This window comes from Galleria mellonella, unplaced genomic scaffold, assembly GCF_026898425.1.
Source record: "Galleria mellonella isolate WM207_F2 unplaced genomic scaffold, CSIRO_AGI_GalMel_v1 utg132, whole genome shotgun sequence".
Lineage (NCBI taxonomy): Eukaryota > Metazoa > Arthropoda > Insecta > Lepidoptera > Pyralidae > Galleria > Galleria mellonella.
Genome location: NW_026441989.1, coordinates 1847785 through 1864765, shown reverse-complemented (window position 1 = coordinate 1864765; position 16981 = coordinate 1847785). Strand labels below are relative to the sequence as shown.

The 16981-nt window shown below is 31.5% G+C and overlaps 2 protein-coding genes across 2 annotated transcripts in view; both read left to right on the top strand.

The window, feature by feature from the left end:
- The first annotated feature begins 231 nt into the window (after window positions 1-231).
- Window positions 232-16981, top strand: part of LOC113518348 (neuronal acetylcholine receptor subunit alpha-10-like) — an 85923-nt gene continuing 69173 nt past the window's right edge. Inside the window, exon 1 of the mRNA XM_026903222.3 lies at window positions 232-650. Coding sequence (XP_026759023.2) covers window positions 581-650 — 70 coding nt within the window. The 5' untranslated portion in view covers window positions 232-580. The remainder of the gene's footprint in view (window positions 651-16981) is intronic.
- Window positions 9473-11010, top strand: LOC128202492 (uncharacterized). Its single transcript, XM_052903046.1, has one exon. The coding sequence runs from the start codon at window positions 9549-9551 to the stop codon at window positions 10998-11000; it is 1452 nt and encodes a 483-aa protein (XP_052759006.1). The 5' UTR covers window positions 9473-9548; the 3' UTR covers window positions 11001-11010.

The following is a 16981-nucleotide window of genomic DNA, read 5'->3' as shown; positions in this document are numbered from 1 at the left end:
CAAAATAATATTTAACTATTTAATTATTCATGTATAACACAACTTGTTATTTTAAAGAATTTTCAATAAACGGTTAGTTAATAAAACGAAGTAAATAAACATCCAAGTATAACTCCTTTCACCGGATTTACCCAGAGTTCAATAAAAATCTGAGCAGAACTCGCTTCGGCCTCCCCGCCGTCGTAGCGCCGTAGGCCTGTAGGGCCGTAGCGTGGTTAAGCGTAGCTCGGACTCAGTGCTACGATCGACGCGACAGCTACCGCCGCCGGTAACCACTGTAACGGTCGCGTCATATACAACTTTCGCTCGTTAATCACATTTTACGAACGTTATAAACATATTTATTGCATAAATCAGCTTTTTTAACACCAATATCCGGATGTTATTTATTCGATGTTATAAAAGTAAACTAAAATGAACACGAAACTCTGAACGAAACCGAAAAGTACCCATAAAGTAGCGTCTAAAGTTAAAATTGATAGACAGCCTCGAGAGATTATCTTTTTGACAATGAGAACAATACTTGTAGGGTAAAGTGAAGACACAAGAGTTAATTATAAAGTGAAGATTTGTTAAACAAATGTCCAACATGTTACGTTCGCTGCTCGCCCGACAATTAATTTGTTTAGTTGCTGTATTTTGTATTCGAGGTAAGCTCTATATATAAATTAATTGTTTTGAAAACAACGATGTCAATTTATGTATATCGATTACCCAAGCATACCTATATATTACTTATATATGAATTTATATTTTAAAAAATTTAAATGTGAAATTACTATTATAAATTATAACATTATTTAACATAGTAATAGATTAGTTATAGTATTGATGTTGTATTTGATAAATTTTATTAAAAATAATATACTCATAAATCAAGTTTATTAAAATTAACAAACAAAGTTCATATATTTTCTTATTCATAATAATTACAATTTTAGTTATGAGTCTTTAGATATTTTTTCGTGAAACATATTTTTAGAAACTAACATATAATAATACCTAGAAAGTTATATGCCACTGCGTTAGGTTGACTGAGAGAAATTTCTTTTAGAGATAAGTTCGCCTTTGCTAACATTGTTATTAACTTATTGTTGTTACTGTATGTTTTAGTGCAATAAATAATAATTGATAATAGCTACAAGTTTGCACTATATATTTCAGATATTAGTACATATAGCTATGAAGTGTGTGTGTGTGTGTGTGTACAATTTAATTGTTTACGCAATTAAACTACCTTAAATTAAACGTGTTAATAAACACATCCGTAGAATGAGTAATTTTTATTGTTATCCTAACTATATCCCATATCTTTGCTCACGTGAATTGAGATAAAAAGTATTCTTCGTTAATTCTAGTCTTAATGCGTGTTAAATTTAATTTTAATTCATTTAACAAATATTTAAATACATAAATAACTTTACAAACTTTCCCATTTATAGACATAAGGAAAATAACAACCCACATTAATAAGGTAAAAGCAATAAAAATAATTGCGGATATACTTAATTCAAAAACAGAAATGGAAATGATAACAAATGGGAAGATAAGTGTGGGGGCGATCAATCAAGATCAAACTGTAGATTATCAATCAAACTAAAATAAACCATGTAAGCGTGATATACAATATCCCACTAATCCCTACTAATGTTATAAAAGTGAAACTGCATTTGTTTATTTGTTATCCCTTGGTGTATTTTTGGCACAAACAGTTTTTATAAAATTTTGCTTACATTTAGTATTATTTATTTTGAAGCATTATATAGGTCACGTTTTATTTAAAAAATAAGTGAACTATATCCGTTTTCATTTAGGTAAATCGGTATGGCCCGGTCACGTGGATGAAGTCTCGGGAATAGTTATTATTAAATCGTAATATATATATAATATGAACTAAGCATGAGAACTTAATACATATACATAAGACAGCATGCATGAAGTGATTAGGTGAATAAAGTAAAGAAAAAAATACTGAAAAAAAAGTTACCACTTGGTTGTAAAGTTATTACCAACCAAGTAGTCAGGTCGGAGGAGTTTCATTAAATCGAATATAACCATGGCATTTCGTTTAGCTGCATACTTACATATCCACTTTTCATTAGAAATGTCAATCTAACGCGGAACCCCTTTTCTCTCATTTGTGTGCCGATGCACCAATTTGAGGCGAGCTTCGACGCTTGTTCGTTGTTCTCCATCAGTAAGTTCATAGCGCGCTTTATTTTAGCAGTTTGATGCAAACAAAGCAATATCGTTTCTGTCACATCCTTTGAAGACTGATGCTGGCTGTGTTCGAAATGAATGCGCTAAAGCTAAAGCTATTTTATTCATGACTATTTCTATTTTGTTCTTGATTGTCCGCAGCGACAATTAGTTACTCTGACATAAAATAAAAATCATTAAAAAATAATGGAACTGTACATATTCTTCTTTCAAACATGTCAAGGATTTTTTATAACGTTGGTTTCTTTTGCCTACCTTCTTTTTAGTTTTCTTTGTATATTCTAAGAATTTGGATTAATATTTGAAATTTAGACATTTGAAAGTTTGCATTTAAATCACTAAAATATCGTTAGTATTAAAAAAAAAACAATTTTGTATATTTACAATTAATGCAATTTTTAAGGTCCTGTACCAAAAAGGTACAAAGAAACCCTTATGGTGTGGCTTGGATCATCTGCCACAGCGCTATATCTCAGTAACTACTACATACATACATACATATCTGTCACGCCTGTCTCCCATTAGGTAGGTAGGCAGAAACAATGGAACGCCAAATACTTCGATAACTACTAATGCTATCAATTGGAATACTTTTACATATTATTAGCCTATGTGTATTACAATGAAAATAATTGAAAAATAAATTTATCTTCTTTTCTAGGGGATCCAAAAAAGATACAAAAAATTTCAAAATTTATCTACTAGTCCAAGTAGGATATAGGAAAGGGTTTTATTTGTAAATTTTAAAATTGATTTATATTTCACTTTTTTATTATACTGTATAGGTTTTTTTATGATCAAAAATTTTATTTCTTATAAAAATGCATTCTAAAAGAAAATTTTAATTACATTATTACTTTTACAAAGGTATAAATTAATATGAGGGAGAATATCTGAGAAGTATCTAACTAGGTACTAGTTTTCGAGAAACTAAAAAAAAAAACACCCTCCAAAACTAAATTATACTATGCGATCTAATTATTAATCACAATTATTATAGCCTAAAATAAGAAATAACGAATTGTAATATTAACAATAATAACTAACAGGTATCTATTTCGTATAAAAAATGCAATAAAAGAAATCTCATTTGTTTCTGAGACATTTATTTGAAGAGTGAAATATAGAATACAAAATAAAATGAAATATAAAAAGGTGTGCAATCTGTAACTGCCAGTATGTCAGCAACATCGTTTGTTATTTATATATTTATTTACAAAATTCTTAGTGTGTGAGTTCAACTCGCACCAAACTGGTTTTATTAATTATTGTTTTAGGTATAACAAATCTTCCGAAGTAGTGTGAGTGTTAAAATAGTAAAAATGCCATTATGTTAGTTTTATGTACATGTCTGAAGCTGTGGTACATTTTATTTCGTGTATCAATATTAGATTGTCTTGTAAGTGTTTTTCCTTGTATCGTTTATTGAATAATCTCAGAATACGGGGCCTTTATTGAAACTTGTGACTTTCAAGTTAACTGCGAAAAATCCCATATTTAGAAGTTAAAAGGAAGAATTCGAATTTATGTGCTTACTATACTATAATTCATTATATATAGTATATCACATTTTTATTTTATGAATTGATATGTATCACTCGGTAGTGATAGATAAATACCTCATTTATATTAACCGTTGGGCTTACTCTTACGGTTGGCCATAACATATTATTTTGGTAACGTTGCATAAAGTTTATTTTTCACTCTTTAGTCTCCCCCTTGGGGAGTTTTGCCAGTAGTTGCTACGCTTGACAGGCAGATTGGCAACCGCAGTTAGGTTTTAGAGATGTTTTAAGAGGAACGCTGCTGCGCATCCCTCGTTCTTCTTTAGTCGACTTTTACGACACCCACGGGAAAGAAAGGAGTGGCCTATTTTATGCTGGGACCATACGGCTACACATATATACTTATATATGTGTATATATATGTATATACACACACACACACACATACTACCACCACCACCAAGTATTATATAGATATTATTAACTGCTACAATACTCTTAGGAAATAATCCTATCTTAGCGATTAACTTGATAATCGCTTTCATCTCGATGAAAGCATGACTATCTACCAGTGAGCGGCATAGTGACTGCGACACCTTTGTCACTGTTGACAGTGATGGCGTATCCAACCAGTTGACAAAGGCTAATTTAAGTGCATTTATATGTGTGTATTAAGTCCAGCACGCAGTTTCTGGATACTACGTATATAAGTAATTGTAAATCTTACAGAAATAAATTGTAACCACATGATGTCTGTATATTGGAGATATCCAACAAAAATGATATAAGAGTCTTAATAAGAGCAACAGAAATCAAAACAATATTTTTTATACAATTTATCTGCCCCTTTGTTTCGGCATCAAGTAAAAATTATTTCACTCAATTGCATGCAGTTTACACTATTTTATTGCTGAATGTTCAATTTAAAAACTGGTGTAAATTGAACATTGAGCAATAAAATAGTGTGAACAGCATCTATCTATCTATATCTATCAGCATCTATGCAAAAAAAACTGGTGTACTATAATTGAAAAAATGAACAAACAAAATGCTAGAAAATAAATCTATATTAAAGTCGTATAAAAAATATACGATTAAAGTATAGGTTAAAAATAAGTAGAAATAGGAAATACTAAATAAATAGAATAGGAACTAGTAGTCAATTAAATGTAAATAAAATATAGAATAAGCATCCTAGCCAAGATAATATATTAGATAGTAAACTAGATTGGAAATAGAATAGATAGTTCATATTGAAATTGTTATAATAGAATAAGTAGTTTATATGTAGAATATAATAGTGCATAAGTTGGAAAAACATAATAAATGTTAAAGGCTGGAAATTAATACCAGGGACTGGCCATTAAAAAAAAAAAACTGGTGTATGTTTTATCTTGATACGCCATCTACTTGTACAAGTGATCTATTTCATTTGTTTTGCTACTTCTAAAATCCCTGCGTACGAAATACTCGTAGCGGGCAACACGTTAGTAAACAATAGATATAGAACAATAGAATACAAAGAAGACACACATAGAATACATAAAGTAACTTTCATTATTTAATAAGGATGATATTCTAATTTATTGAAATACAATGTTTTATTGTCTAATATTATTTTCATAACTCCGTCAGTTATAAGCCGATTTGGAACATTCTTCTTTTGACTGAATTCGCGGCTCACTTTTGGCCACAACAGAATATCAGTGTTTTGCTCTTTTTAGGGTAAAGCAATAAGCTGAGTTGTGGCCATTTTGTATTACTGTGGCACACGCATGAAGAAAAAAAATTGTTACTAATTTTATGTATTCTGATTTTGTTTTTTTTTTTATTTTTTTGTACATGTATCTTTTTTTTATCTTTTTTCACTTTGCATTTGTGTCTGTTGCTGTTTGTGTGCTGTAAGTAGTGCAAATAAATTATTTATCTATCTATCTATTTACAGATTGATACCTTAAAAATTTTATTAAAATCAATTTAATAGTTTAGTATAATACATTTTGTGGAACGACATCATCCAATTATAGTCTTCACATAAATTATAGTCTACGTGTCCCATTGTTAACAATATACCCTGCCAGTTCAACTTCCACGTGGTCTCTCTTGGAATCTATCGAACTGAATTCCAGGTGTATTCGTTACGATGGGCTAACTGGCCTGCCTATTCATTCTTACTTATCATCCTTCACTGGAGCCCCGCCAGCGTATACCGTTAACGCAGGTGGGGTTACCAACCCGCTATTATCCATTAAAAAATGTCCTTGGGGTTGTCAAGGTTGCCATATGATGGTTACTACTTTTCATCATATGGCCTGCCAGCTTGAATGCCATTCTATATTAATATTATATAATAGCGATCCGTCTCAGCTTTGAGCGGGTAGATAATGGCTTGTGATGTGGCTCTCTATATAGATGAAAGGATTTTTAAAATATATTGATTAGTTTTTGGGTTTATCCATTACAAAATATTCCTCTTTATAATATTAGTATAGATATCGAATCAAATCGATCTTCAAATACTGTGATATTTTGTTTCCCGTTCATGTCACTTGATGTTTATTCATAAAGCAAATTGACCTTAGAATTGTATAAATTATAAATAATAGATGATCGCGATTAATTCTTGGGATCTTTTGGAAAACGGGTGTTTCTTATTAAATTATCTGAAAGGGAATGATAAGACTTCTACAGAAATAGTAGATTATTAAATTAGATACGATATTTATTGCACGAAAACAATTACCCAATTATTTGACAGGTGAGTAAATTACGAGTCTGCTCTCTATGTCTAATTAAATGTAAATGCCAGTCTAATTTAAGTACGTGTCTTGTGTAAAATTTTAATATAGTAAACTCGTTTAAAATATTTAATCTCCCGTCCCGAAAACTTGATTCGACGGAATTCGAATCTGTATTTTAGTTATTTGGCCCAAGTACGTTGCTATAGTTTGTTTTATTAGAATTAATGAAAAGATAACTAAGTTTTGTTAAAATTATCATAGAAAAATACTGTAAATAAAAAAAAAAAACTGTAACAAAATGAACCATTCAATCATGTAGTCGACTTTTAATTTGTTCTGTCATTAGCATACTTCTAAAGTTACTGGCTGACTTGTACTATTAACTTTTAGACTCGTACAGTTATGAACAGACCGTCTCATTATTGTCGAAGAAAGTATTCGTTTGTTTATATTTTTCTTAGATAAATAGATGTATAATTTATTTGCATCACTTATAGCACACAAATAACGTCACATATTGGTACATATTTAAAAAAAGAAATAAAAGAATACATATACAAAAGAAAAAGAAAAGGGAAGTAATAATTTTTCATGAGTGTGTTACAGTAACACAAATTGGTCACAACTCAGTTTATTGCTTTGCCTTCAAAAGAGCAAAACACTGATATTCTGTTGTTGTTAAAAGTTAAAAATCAGCCGCGAGAATTTTTGACAAAAAAATATATATATATAAATAAATGAATAAAATTAATTGTGTCTGTCCATTACAATCACTATTCAATATTTTAATCAAAATTTATAAATTATTAGATAAGAAGTACCATTAGAAATGGGTTCTCTCATCACATTCATGTGATAAATATTTCCGCTACATACCTATCAGGTATGCTAACTTTTTATTAATAAGTTTCATTGAAACAAACTATAGTTACACTACGGATTTTACCCTAACATAATTAATCATATTCTGAGAACTATTGGTATACGTCATATTTATAAAATTTTAACGCGATTTTATTTTAAGACTCCCAAATGCAGGATTAGCTTCAAGTAAAAAGGTTTTTATATAACATAAGATTAAATACTCCTATTGTATCCCTAATGGAATTTTCTTAGTAGCTGAATATGGAAGCAATGGTATTTTATTTTCAGGTACTTCATAATTGAATCGTCTTTGAAAGTATGTCATTTTTTATACAACTTGGAATGGAAAAAACTTGAAGGTTCGCTCGATGGAAAGCAGAAACTCTCGCTTGTAAATATGAATCAACGACACCTTATTTATTTTTTAAATTATGGTGTAACACTGGTCTATACATTGTATTGAATAATAATAAAAAGAATACCATACAGTCACATTAAAAAACATCTGAGAGCATACTCATATCACTTATTTTACCAGGAGGGATTTTGCCCGTATTTGCCATGCTTGGTAGGTGGGTTACCAACTGCAGTTTGGTTTTTGATGTTTTAAGAGGGACGCTTTTGTCCATACCTCGCTCATTAAGTTCTCTTAGTCGCCTCTTAAAGCCACGGGAAAAAAAGAGGTAGCCCATTCTATGCCGGGACTATAGAGTCTATCGTCCAAATTAGAACCAACTCAGAAAAGTTCGTTTCTTAAATTAAATTGGCATGACAGGAAATAGAACGCAAGACCTCATTTACGCTATATCAATGTGCCCACCCCTGTTCCACGGAGGTTATCATACTACATAATACTATTATATATAATGTGTTGTCATTCCTCTGAGGTCTAAGGATTTCTTCGTATCTATTACACATTTCACTTACTAGTGAATAAATATAGTTAGAACATAGAAGCTTCCTCGTAATGAATTTATAATCCTTACTAATATGAGGAACTGAATTTGTTTGTTTGTTACCTTATAGCGGCTTAACGGCTTAACTAATCTCTATGAAATTTTGTGTATGCATACTGTATGGAATGAACCTTTTCCAACATATATGTATATAGTAAAAGAGTTTAGATATATTACAATTACATTGTATACAGACCATCAAAAATGTTATATAACGCCTTCGTTCGCAGTAAGTTAGAAAATAATGCAGTTATCTGGACTCTACATGAGTCAAAATATATATTCATGGTGGAGAACATTCAAAAAATTTATAAGATGGCTGTATCAAAAACAATATGCATACTATGTTACCTATCCTACTATATACCCTAGTAAGTTCTTATTGATAATGGTAAAAACTCATTTAAAGTGAAACGAATAAATTAACTTTAATTGAATATATTTTGAAAATGTTTAAAGGGAATAAATATCATAACATCCTGGCATCGATATCCAGTCGTGCGCCTTCTAATTATGCTCGAACAGGTTGATGGGACTTCATGTTCCGTTGAGAAGAATAGAGCTAGCAGAACAGGCTCCTCTTCCACGAGCATTGACTCTGCTCAACGGTGTCATAAGCCAGTATCCGGACTTGGATATATTTACTTGTAAACTTGTCGAGTTTCCCAGAATAGCAATACATTATTTATTTGTATATAGTGTATATTATATTTATATATATTGTGATTCCTAAGAGAGCGAATTGGGAAACCGTCAAGCCTTTTTAGTTGGTAAATATAAATAAATATATATAGCTGTAATGCCTGACAAGCTATTTTGTAAAAAAAAATAATAAATAAATAAAATAATTACCCATATAGACTATCCAGACATAGGGATGAAGTCGCGGGTAATACTTGAAAAAATCAGAACAAGACGAATATGACTGTATAGTGGAAATAATAACTTTCTGGAAGCCGGTTTTTAATATCATTGATTATATAATAATACTTGTTTTCTTTTTTTCTACGATAATATATTGAGTTGTCAGGAATAATAGGGTTGTAACAGGAGCGTTAGCCGTTGCCTGTTATCAGCTCCAATTTCAAAATAAGTAATTTCTGCCATAACAGTTATAAATATTAAAACGCTACTGTTATTTATGTCCGTGACATTTCCTCAACATTTCCGACAGCGTGACTCTGTCAGACTACGTCGCATAATTTTTCTCTCGATATTTATTTTAAATTTTATAGATTATCTCGACCTTTTATCTACGAAATATGGATGAAAGTGAAGATGATAATTATATAAATATAAGTGATAAAAGTGATATGGAGTTTCCCAATTTTTTGACGAGAAAGAATCATTGTATAGCTGTTGACCAAGATGTTGAAAGAACCATTAAAAGAAAGAATCCTGTTAAAAGTGACGGAAGTAGTGAAGATAGTTTTACAAGCATTATTAAGAGGAAATCTAAGAAATTTAGTAAAGGCGACACTATAACCCCCGTAAAGAAAGTTGTCAACGAGACACAAGAAGCTATTTTTGAGGTATCTGTTTCTTCTCTAGAAGCACTTCCAAAGCAAATAGCATTAGCAAAATTACTTAGATCACTAACCATATCTAATATTGTTAGAATAAAATATAAAAACCCATATAAGATTTTGATTCGATTCGAAAAAAAGGAAAATGCAGAAAAATTAATTAATTGTCAGAAATTCAAAGACTTGGGATACAAATGTCAGATGACTTACGAAAACAATATAACGTATGGTATAATAAAAGGAATAGATATAGATATGAATGTTGATGAACTTTTGGATATTATTAATTGTCCTCATAAGATCTTGTCAATGAAAAGATTGAATCGATTGAATTCTGAAGGAAAATGGGTTGAAAGTGAAACTGTTCGCATATGTTTTGAAAGTTCAATCTTACCCGATTTCGTGTATGCTTATGGTTGTAGATTTAGAGTTGAAAAATATGTATTTCCTGTAACTCAATGTTCAATCTGTTGGAAATTTGGTCATTCTGCGAAATTCTGTGCAAGTAAAAAAGTTCTTTGTCCAAAATGTGGAGGAAGTCATAATAATTGTGATACGAAAATATTCACTTGTCTGAATTGTAAGGGGATTCATATGTCACTAGACAAACAATGCCCTATTTTTATAAAAGAAAAAAATATACGTCTAATTATGAGCAGAGAAAATGTTTCTTACCGAAAAGCCTTACAAATTATAGACGAAAAGGATGCTGTCAAAACTATAAATCTATCTTCATCGAATACCTTAAACATTACAGGACCTTCTATTAATTTAAGATCTCAAGAGGTTACTGAAAGAAGTTTCAGTAGCGTAGTAAAGTCTAAGGCAGTAGCTCATAAAGATGAGTTAATACCAGATCTGAATATTGAAAAAGAGGCTATAACTGACCGTGACATACAGTCTACAAAAAAATTAAGTAAAGACGATATATGTAAAGAAGATAGTAATATTCTTTCGACAAATATAGATTCAGCCAAGGCACCGCAAGCTAAACAAGAGACACGTACGAGATTCCAAATAGGGAAGATTCTTATAAAAATCAAAGAAAATATTACATCAGAGAAATCATTTGAGGAGAAGATAATGTCAGTGTTGAAGATAATTGCAGAGGAATGTTATCTTCTCATGAGAGAATATATTAAAGAAGGTGATGTATGGAGTAGCATATTTAGTATCTTTTATGGATAAGTATTCCAAGCTTTATAGAATCAAGATAATCCAGTGGAATTCACAAAGTCTTAGACCTAAATTAGCGAGTTTTGATGCATTATTGAAGCAAGAAGAAATTCACGTAGCTATAATTAATGAAACGTGGTTAGATTCAGAACAATTACTTAATATTAGTGAATACAACATTTATAGGAAGGATAGGATGGATTCATATGGCGGAGTTTCTATCATTACACATAAGTCAATTCAATCTCAAGTATGCCCTGTATCTATTAATAATTTAGGAATCGAGATTTTACATGTTAGGTTATATAACTGCAAAGACCTTGAAAATATAATATCAATATACTGCCCTTCGTCTGTCCACACTTCCTTATCTGATTGGGATCAAATATTCTCCCGATTTTGCAAAAAGACATTAGTTGCAGGTGATTTTAACGGTCATCATACGAATTGGTCAAATAAAATTGACAGCCGAGGGACACAAATCTTAGATTCTTCCTTAGAATATGCATTTATTTCCTTAAATAATAGAGACCCTACAAGATTAAAGCTAGTTAATGGCATTATACAGCAATCTTCCCCTGACGTTACTTTTGTTTCTTCAGACATAGCAACTTTATTTGATTGGCAAGTCTCAAATGAAAGTTTAGGCAGTGACCATCTTATAATTAAAGTATCATTAAAATATCACGATCAAATTAATATTTTTAAGAAAAGAAATTTCAAGTTGGCAGATTGGGATAAATATCGAAAATATCTTTTAGCCTCATTTTCGGATGCCTCATCTCAATTAAGAAGTATTGAAGAGACATATAACTATTTTATTGACCAAATTACTAAAGCGGCAGACCACAGCATTCCTTTTTATAAAATATGTATAAATCCAAATAACAAATTTAAATCTAAAGCTTACTGGAATCTCACTTTATCTCAAATAGTTGCGCAACGCAGACTAGCATTAAGTACGTTTAGGCGTAATCCTACACCAGAAAATTTATGTAAATTAGAACAAAAAGTCGCTGAAGCACAAACCTTAATTAAACGAGCAAAATCACTCCATTGGCAACGATTTTGTGACAGTATTAATGAATCAACATCATCTTCTAGTATGTGGCATCGTATGCAGTGGATTAAAGGTCATAAGCATGTCAAGGTTTTTGGTTCGGATAAAAAAAAAAAGAGGAACTATTACATAATTTAGCACCAGACACTGTATCAGATCCGAAACCAATGCTTACTTCTGAAAATAAACTTTTAGAATCGGACTTTACGATGGTGGAACTGAATAACTGTTTAAAGAAAAAAGATACAGCACCCGGTGAGGATTGTGTTACATATTCTATGATTTTTAACTTACCTTTTATAGCAAAGCGGGTTCTATTAGACCTATATAATTCCATATATCATTCTGGTCAAGTACCAAGCCCTTGGCGTAACATCGAAATAGTACCTATACCTAAAGCTCGCAGCACTTCTGAAAGTGATGTCAAACTCAGGCCGTTATCTCTTATGTCATGCGTATGTAAAATATTTCACTCTATGATATTAAAACGTCTAGAGTGGTATATCGAGAAACACAATATATTACCTTCATATGCAACAGGATTCAGAAAAGGACAATCTTGTTTAGATAGCCTTGTTCGCTTGGTATCATATATACAAATAGGTATGTCAAAGAACAATCCCACTGTAGCATGTTTTTTAGATATTGAAAATGCATACAACAATGTCCTTGTGACTAAAGCAGTCAAAATTCTTGATGAAATACAGGTAGGTACAAAGATGTGCCAATACCTTTGGTCCTTTTTAAGCGAAAGATATCTTAAAATTAAAAACCAACATGGAGTAGCAAGTCTTACTAGATGTACAAACAGGGGATTGGCTCAAGGAGACCCGATTTCTCCGCTTCTTTTTAACTTAGTTACGCATAAAATTTGTCATCACATTGAACATGTTGTCATCTCACAATATGCTGATGATTTTGTGCTATACTTTAGTCATGAAAAGATTATAAATTGCGAAAACAATATACAAAATGCATTAAATTGTATGATAATGGCTTTGGAAGAATTAGGTTTAAATATATCTGAAGTGAAATCTAAGATTTGTGTCTTTAGTCGAGGACGCAGAAAGTATCAAACTAAAATAACTATTAATAATATTCCTCTCGATATTGTAGATAGTGTTAAGTATCTCGGTCTATGGTTAGATAAAAGGTTGCTGTGGAACAAGCACATAAGTGAGGTTCAAGAAAAATGTACAAAATTTTTAAGTATATTGAGAGTTTTAACAGGGCCTACTTGGGGTGTTCATCCAGTTCATTTGCGAAGATTGTATATTTCATTAATAAGAAGTAGGATAGACTATGGCTGTTTTTTGTATGACAGTAGTGCTAAAAGTAATATTGCGAAATTGGACAAAATTCAAAATCAAGTGTTAAGGTATATTGGTGGGTTCATTAAATCTACGCCTATTCATACTATGGAGAGTGAAATAAGTATTCCTCCACTTAAAATAAGGAGACGCTATCTTGCTTTTAAATATTGTCTCAAAGCTCTTTCTGTATCAAACAACATGTCTACAAAATTGTTAGGTGAATTGAATTTACTCTGCCAAACAAGGAATTGGGCACATAAAAAAGAACCTTTATTAATATCAACTTTCAACACAATCAAACCAATTCATGTTCATTCTTGTCATCCTCTTCAAATGTTTTCATTAGATATTTGGGTTACGGGTATTCAGATTAATAATATAATTAGAACAGAAGTAGAATACATCACAAATGCTAAATCTTCTTATGATACAAATTTGCTAAAACATGAAGTCGTCAAAGAAATTAATGTGAAATACAATGATTGGCATAAAATATTCACTGATGGAGCAAAGTCTACGGGTGGGTTAGGCGCAGCGTTTTGTGATTTAAGTAAAAATCATTTCGGTTGCTTTAAAATCAATTGTAATATGTCTATTATGTCAGCGGAATTAATTGCAATTTTAGAAGCATTGATATATATCTCATCTGTCATAAATGTTAAGAAATGTGTAATTTTATCAGATTGTAAGAGCGGATTACAACACTTAATTTATTGTGCATCTGGAAAAAGAGGAATTCCTATTGCTTACAAAATTTTAGAACTCATTCATAAATTAAACCTAAGCAAAATTGATCTAATACTGCAATGGATTCCAGCACACGTTGGTTTACGGGGCAATGAAGAAGCAGATCGTTTAGCTAAACTGGGCATAGAGAAAGGTAGGGAACATCAGTCATTACCACATTTTACTGATTATATATCTAAATTCAAAAATCAATGTCAAAAAGATTGGAAAGAATATTTTAACGAAATTTCAAAAGAAAAAGGCATTTGGTACAAAACTATTCAGGCTGAACCACCACATATTCCTTGGTTTTGTGGAATTAAAATCAATAGGTACTGTATTAAATTAGCTGTTCGTTTACGTTCTGGTCATTATCCATCAAAAAAATTTGCACATATGATGGGAAAGTCCTTGTCACCCCATTGTCAAACTTGTAGTACCATCGATGATGTGCATCATATTCTATTAGAGTGTCGTATTAACACGAAGGAAAGAGAAGAATTCATGCGCCACTTTAACTTAAATAAATTGAATGTTGGTCTTATTCAAACTATGTTAGCTGAACTTAAACCAGAAATTTTTGAACATCTCTGTAAATTATTGATGCCCATTAATTCTTCTCTTTCCGCGTCTAGGGAAGGTAGATAAAGTTTAGTTGGAGAAATCAGTTCAGGGTACAATAGGACTGATATACCTGAAGAAGGTAAAAGCCCTTAAAATATTAAAAAAAAAAAAAAAAAAAAAACATTTCCGAACGCCATCCGTACATCCCTTGTCCGTGACAGACGGACTCTCTAGCTTTTAAATGAAATTGAGATATTATCGCATCGTAGCTCGAAGTCGGATAAAATCATGAAACTAGAAAAATGTAATTGACATTTTTGTGGTTAATCTAACCGTAACCATAGACAAGCGATAAATAAAAAATAATAGTCGTTGATCTGGTCATCATCATCATTTCATCCACAGGTTCAAAATAAATATCCTTTATGAACTATAAAATAATGGTCTTAACGTACTTATATCCCTCATTCTTTTTAGGTCATCGCGTCGCCATCTCTTTGGGGGTATCTACACTGCGCTTGTCCACAAGGAGTGTTATTTGTGAACCTTTTGTTGGGATGAAAGGTTATCAGTTTTACGAGCTGTGCAATGTGGGCAATGATTAGATTGGTAGCGGGAAAACCCTGAGTCGCGCCTTTTGTATTGAATACATAACATTGTAAGATTATTCCAGATACGGCGCTCAGTAAAGTGATTGCGAAAATAGATCAAACATATGAGAGCATATGTACCCTATACACTAATGACATAACATGAATAAATAAAATATATATTTTAAGCATTTACAACAGTGAGTACCAGTGAACAATGACATTAGGGGGAAAGAGATTGTTATTAATAGGATTTAATAGTCCCATTGTTAGCAATATACCCTATCACCTTGACCTCCACGCGGTTCTCCTTGGAAACCATCGTGGTTCATTCCTATTGAATTCTTCACAATGGGCCAACGGACCTGCCTTCATTCTCACCTATCATCTCTTACTGGTGCTCCTTCAACCTGTACTAATAGTGAAAGCGGGGTTACCATTCCATTATCACTTAATAAAATCGTTACATCGGGCAGATCAAGAAAAAAGTTGGTGTCGTGTGATATCAAAAGGTAAAGATATTTGCTGAAAATCGTAGTGAGTAGTAAGAGCTGATCGGCAAGAGCGCAGCTGTTAAATAGGAAAGATAGATACACGAATTGATAGTTTAGCTATCTAAATATCAAAATGAAATCCATTTCGATGTTTAGATATGATATATATACTTGATATATATCTATGGAATGTAGGTTAGATAAATCCATTTTTGGGTTTGTTATTTAAACGACAAAAAAATGGCAAAGACGAGAATTGTATTATTCAGTCCATAGTAGACGAATAGACGTTTGCTTAAATCCAATCATAAACGATTGTTATTGTAACATTTGGCACAGAAAGATCGGGTTCGATATTAAAATGTTACTTTTTATCCCGGTATTCAGTTTTTGTAGAATAATGTACAAATTCTAACGGTGACAAAGCTGTTCTAAGATTTGGTATAATACGGAACAAGATAATTTTACTTTGGGAAATATATTTTTTATATTTTATGTCAACATGCATATAGCTCATCTGATGGAAATCGGTAGCAGCAGTAACGGCATTCTGAGAGTTTTATGTAATAAGTATGATAGCCCGACCCTCTCATTGTGGGTCAAAATTATTATAGTGGCCATAAAATGATTTGTTTTGTCTTTACTAATATAGTTTAAGTCAATTGTTACTAACAAAAATGGATCGTAATAAAAAAATATTATTATTTGTTTTTTTATCCTTTTTAGTCAGCATTAGCGTATGTACCAATGCTACTATGCTAACGTATACTATACTTACGGGTCATAACCAAGTGTAGTGTGTGTGTGTGTATAAACGTGTGTGTGCGCGCGCGTGTGTGTGATGTATATTATTATTACACCCTCGGCCCAAAAGACCTAACAAACTGTACGAGTTATACGAAGCAAATTCTGTTATGATTCTTGTAAGATGGACTTTTTAACTCCTCTAATGTTGTAGGGAATCATTCTCATCCTCGAAGATGCGAATGGCGCAGGACCGTAATTTGTGAAAAAATATTGGGAATTTCTATATTTACTAGTGGACAATGTATATATAAATCTGAAAGATGATGAAATGGAAACGTGAAATATTCCCTTTAATAAATTATTATCAAAATTACTTCAGTATGGTTTGAGTCAGTATTTATATTGGATCTTGAAGTTAACTCGACTGTGAAGAATACGTTAAGGTGCCGATATATAAATGAGTATGTGATAAAGTAACTGAATATCGGTGACAGTAGAC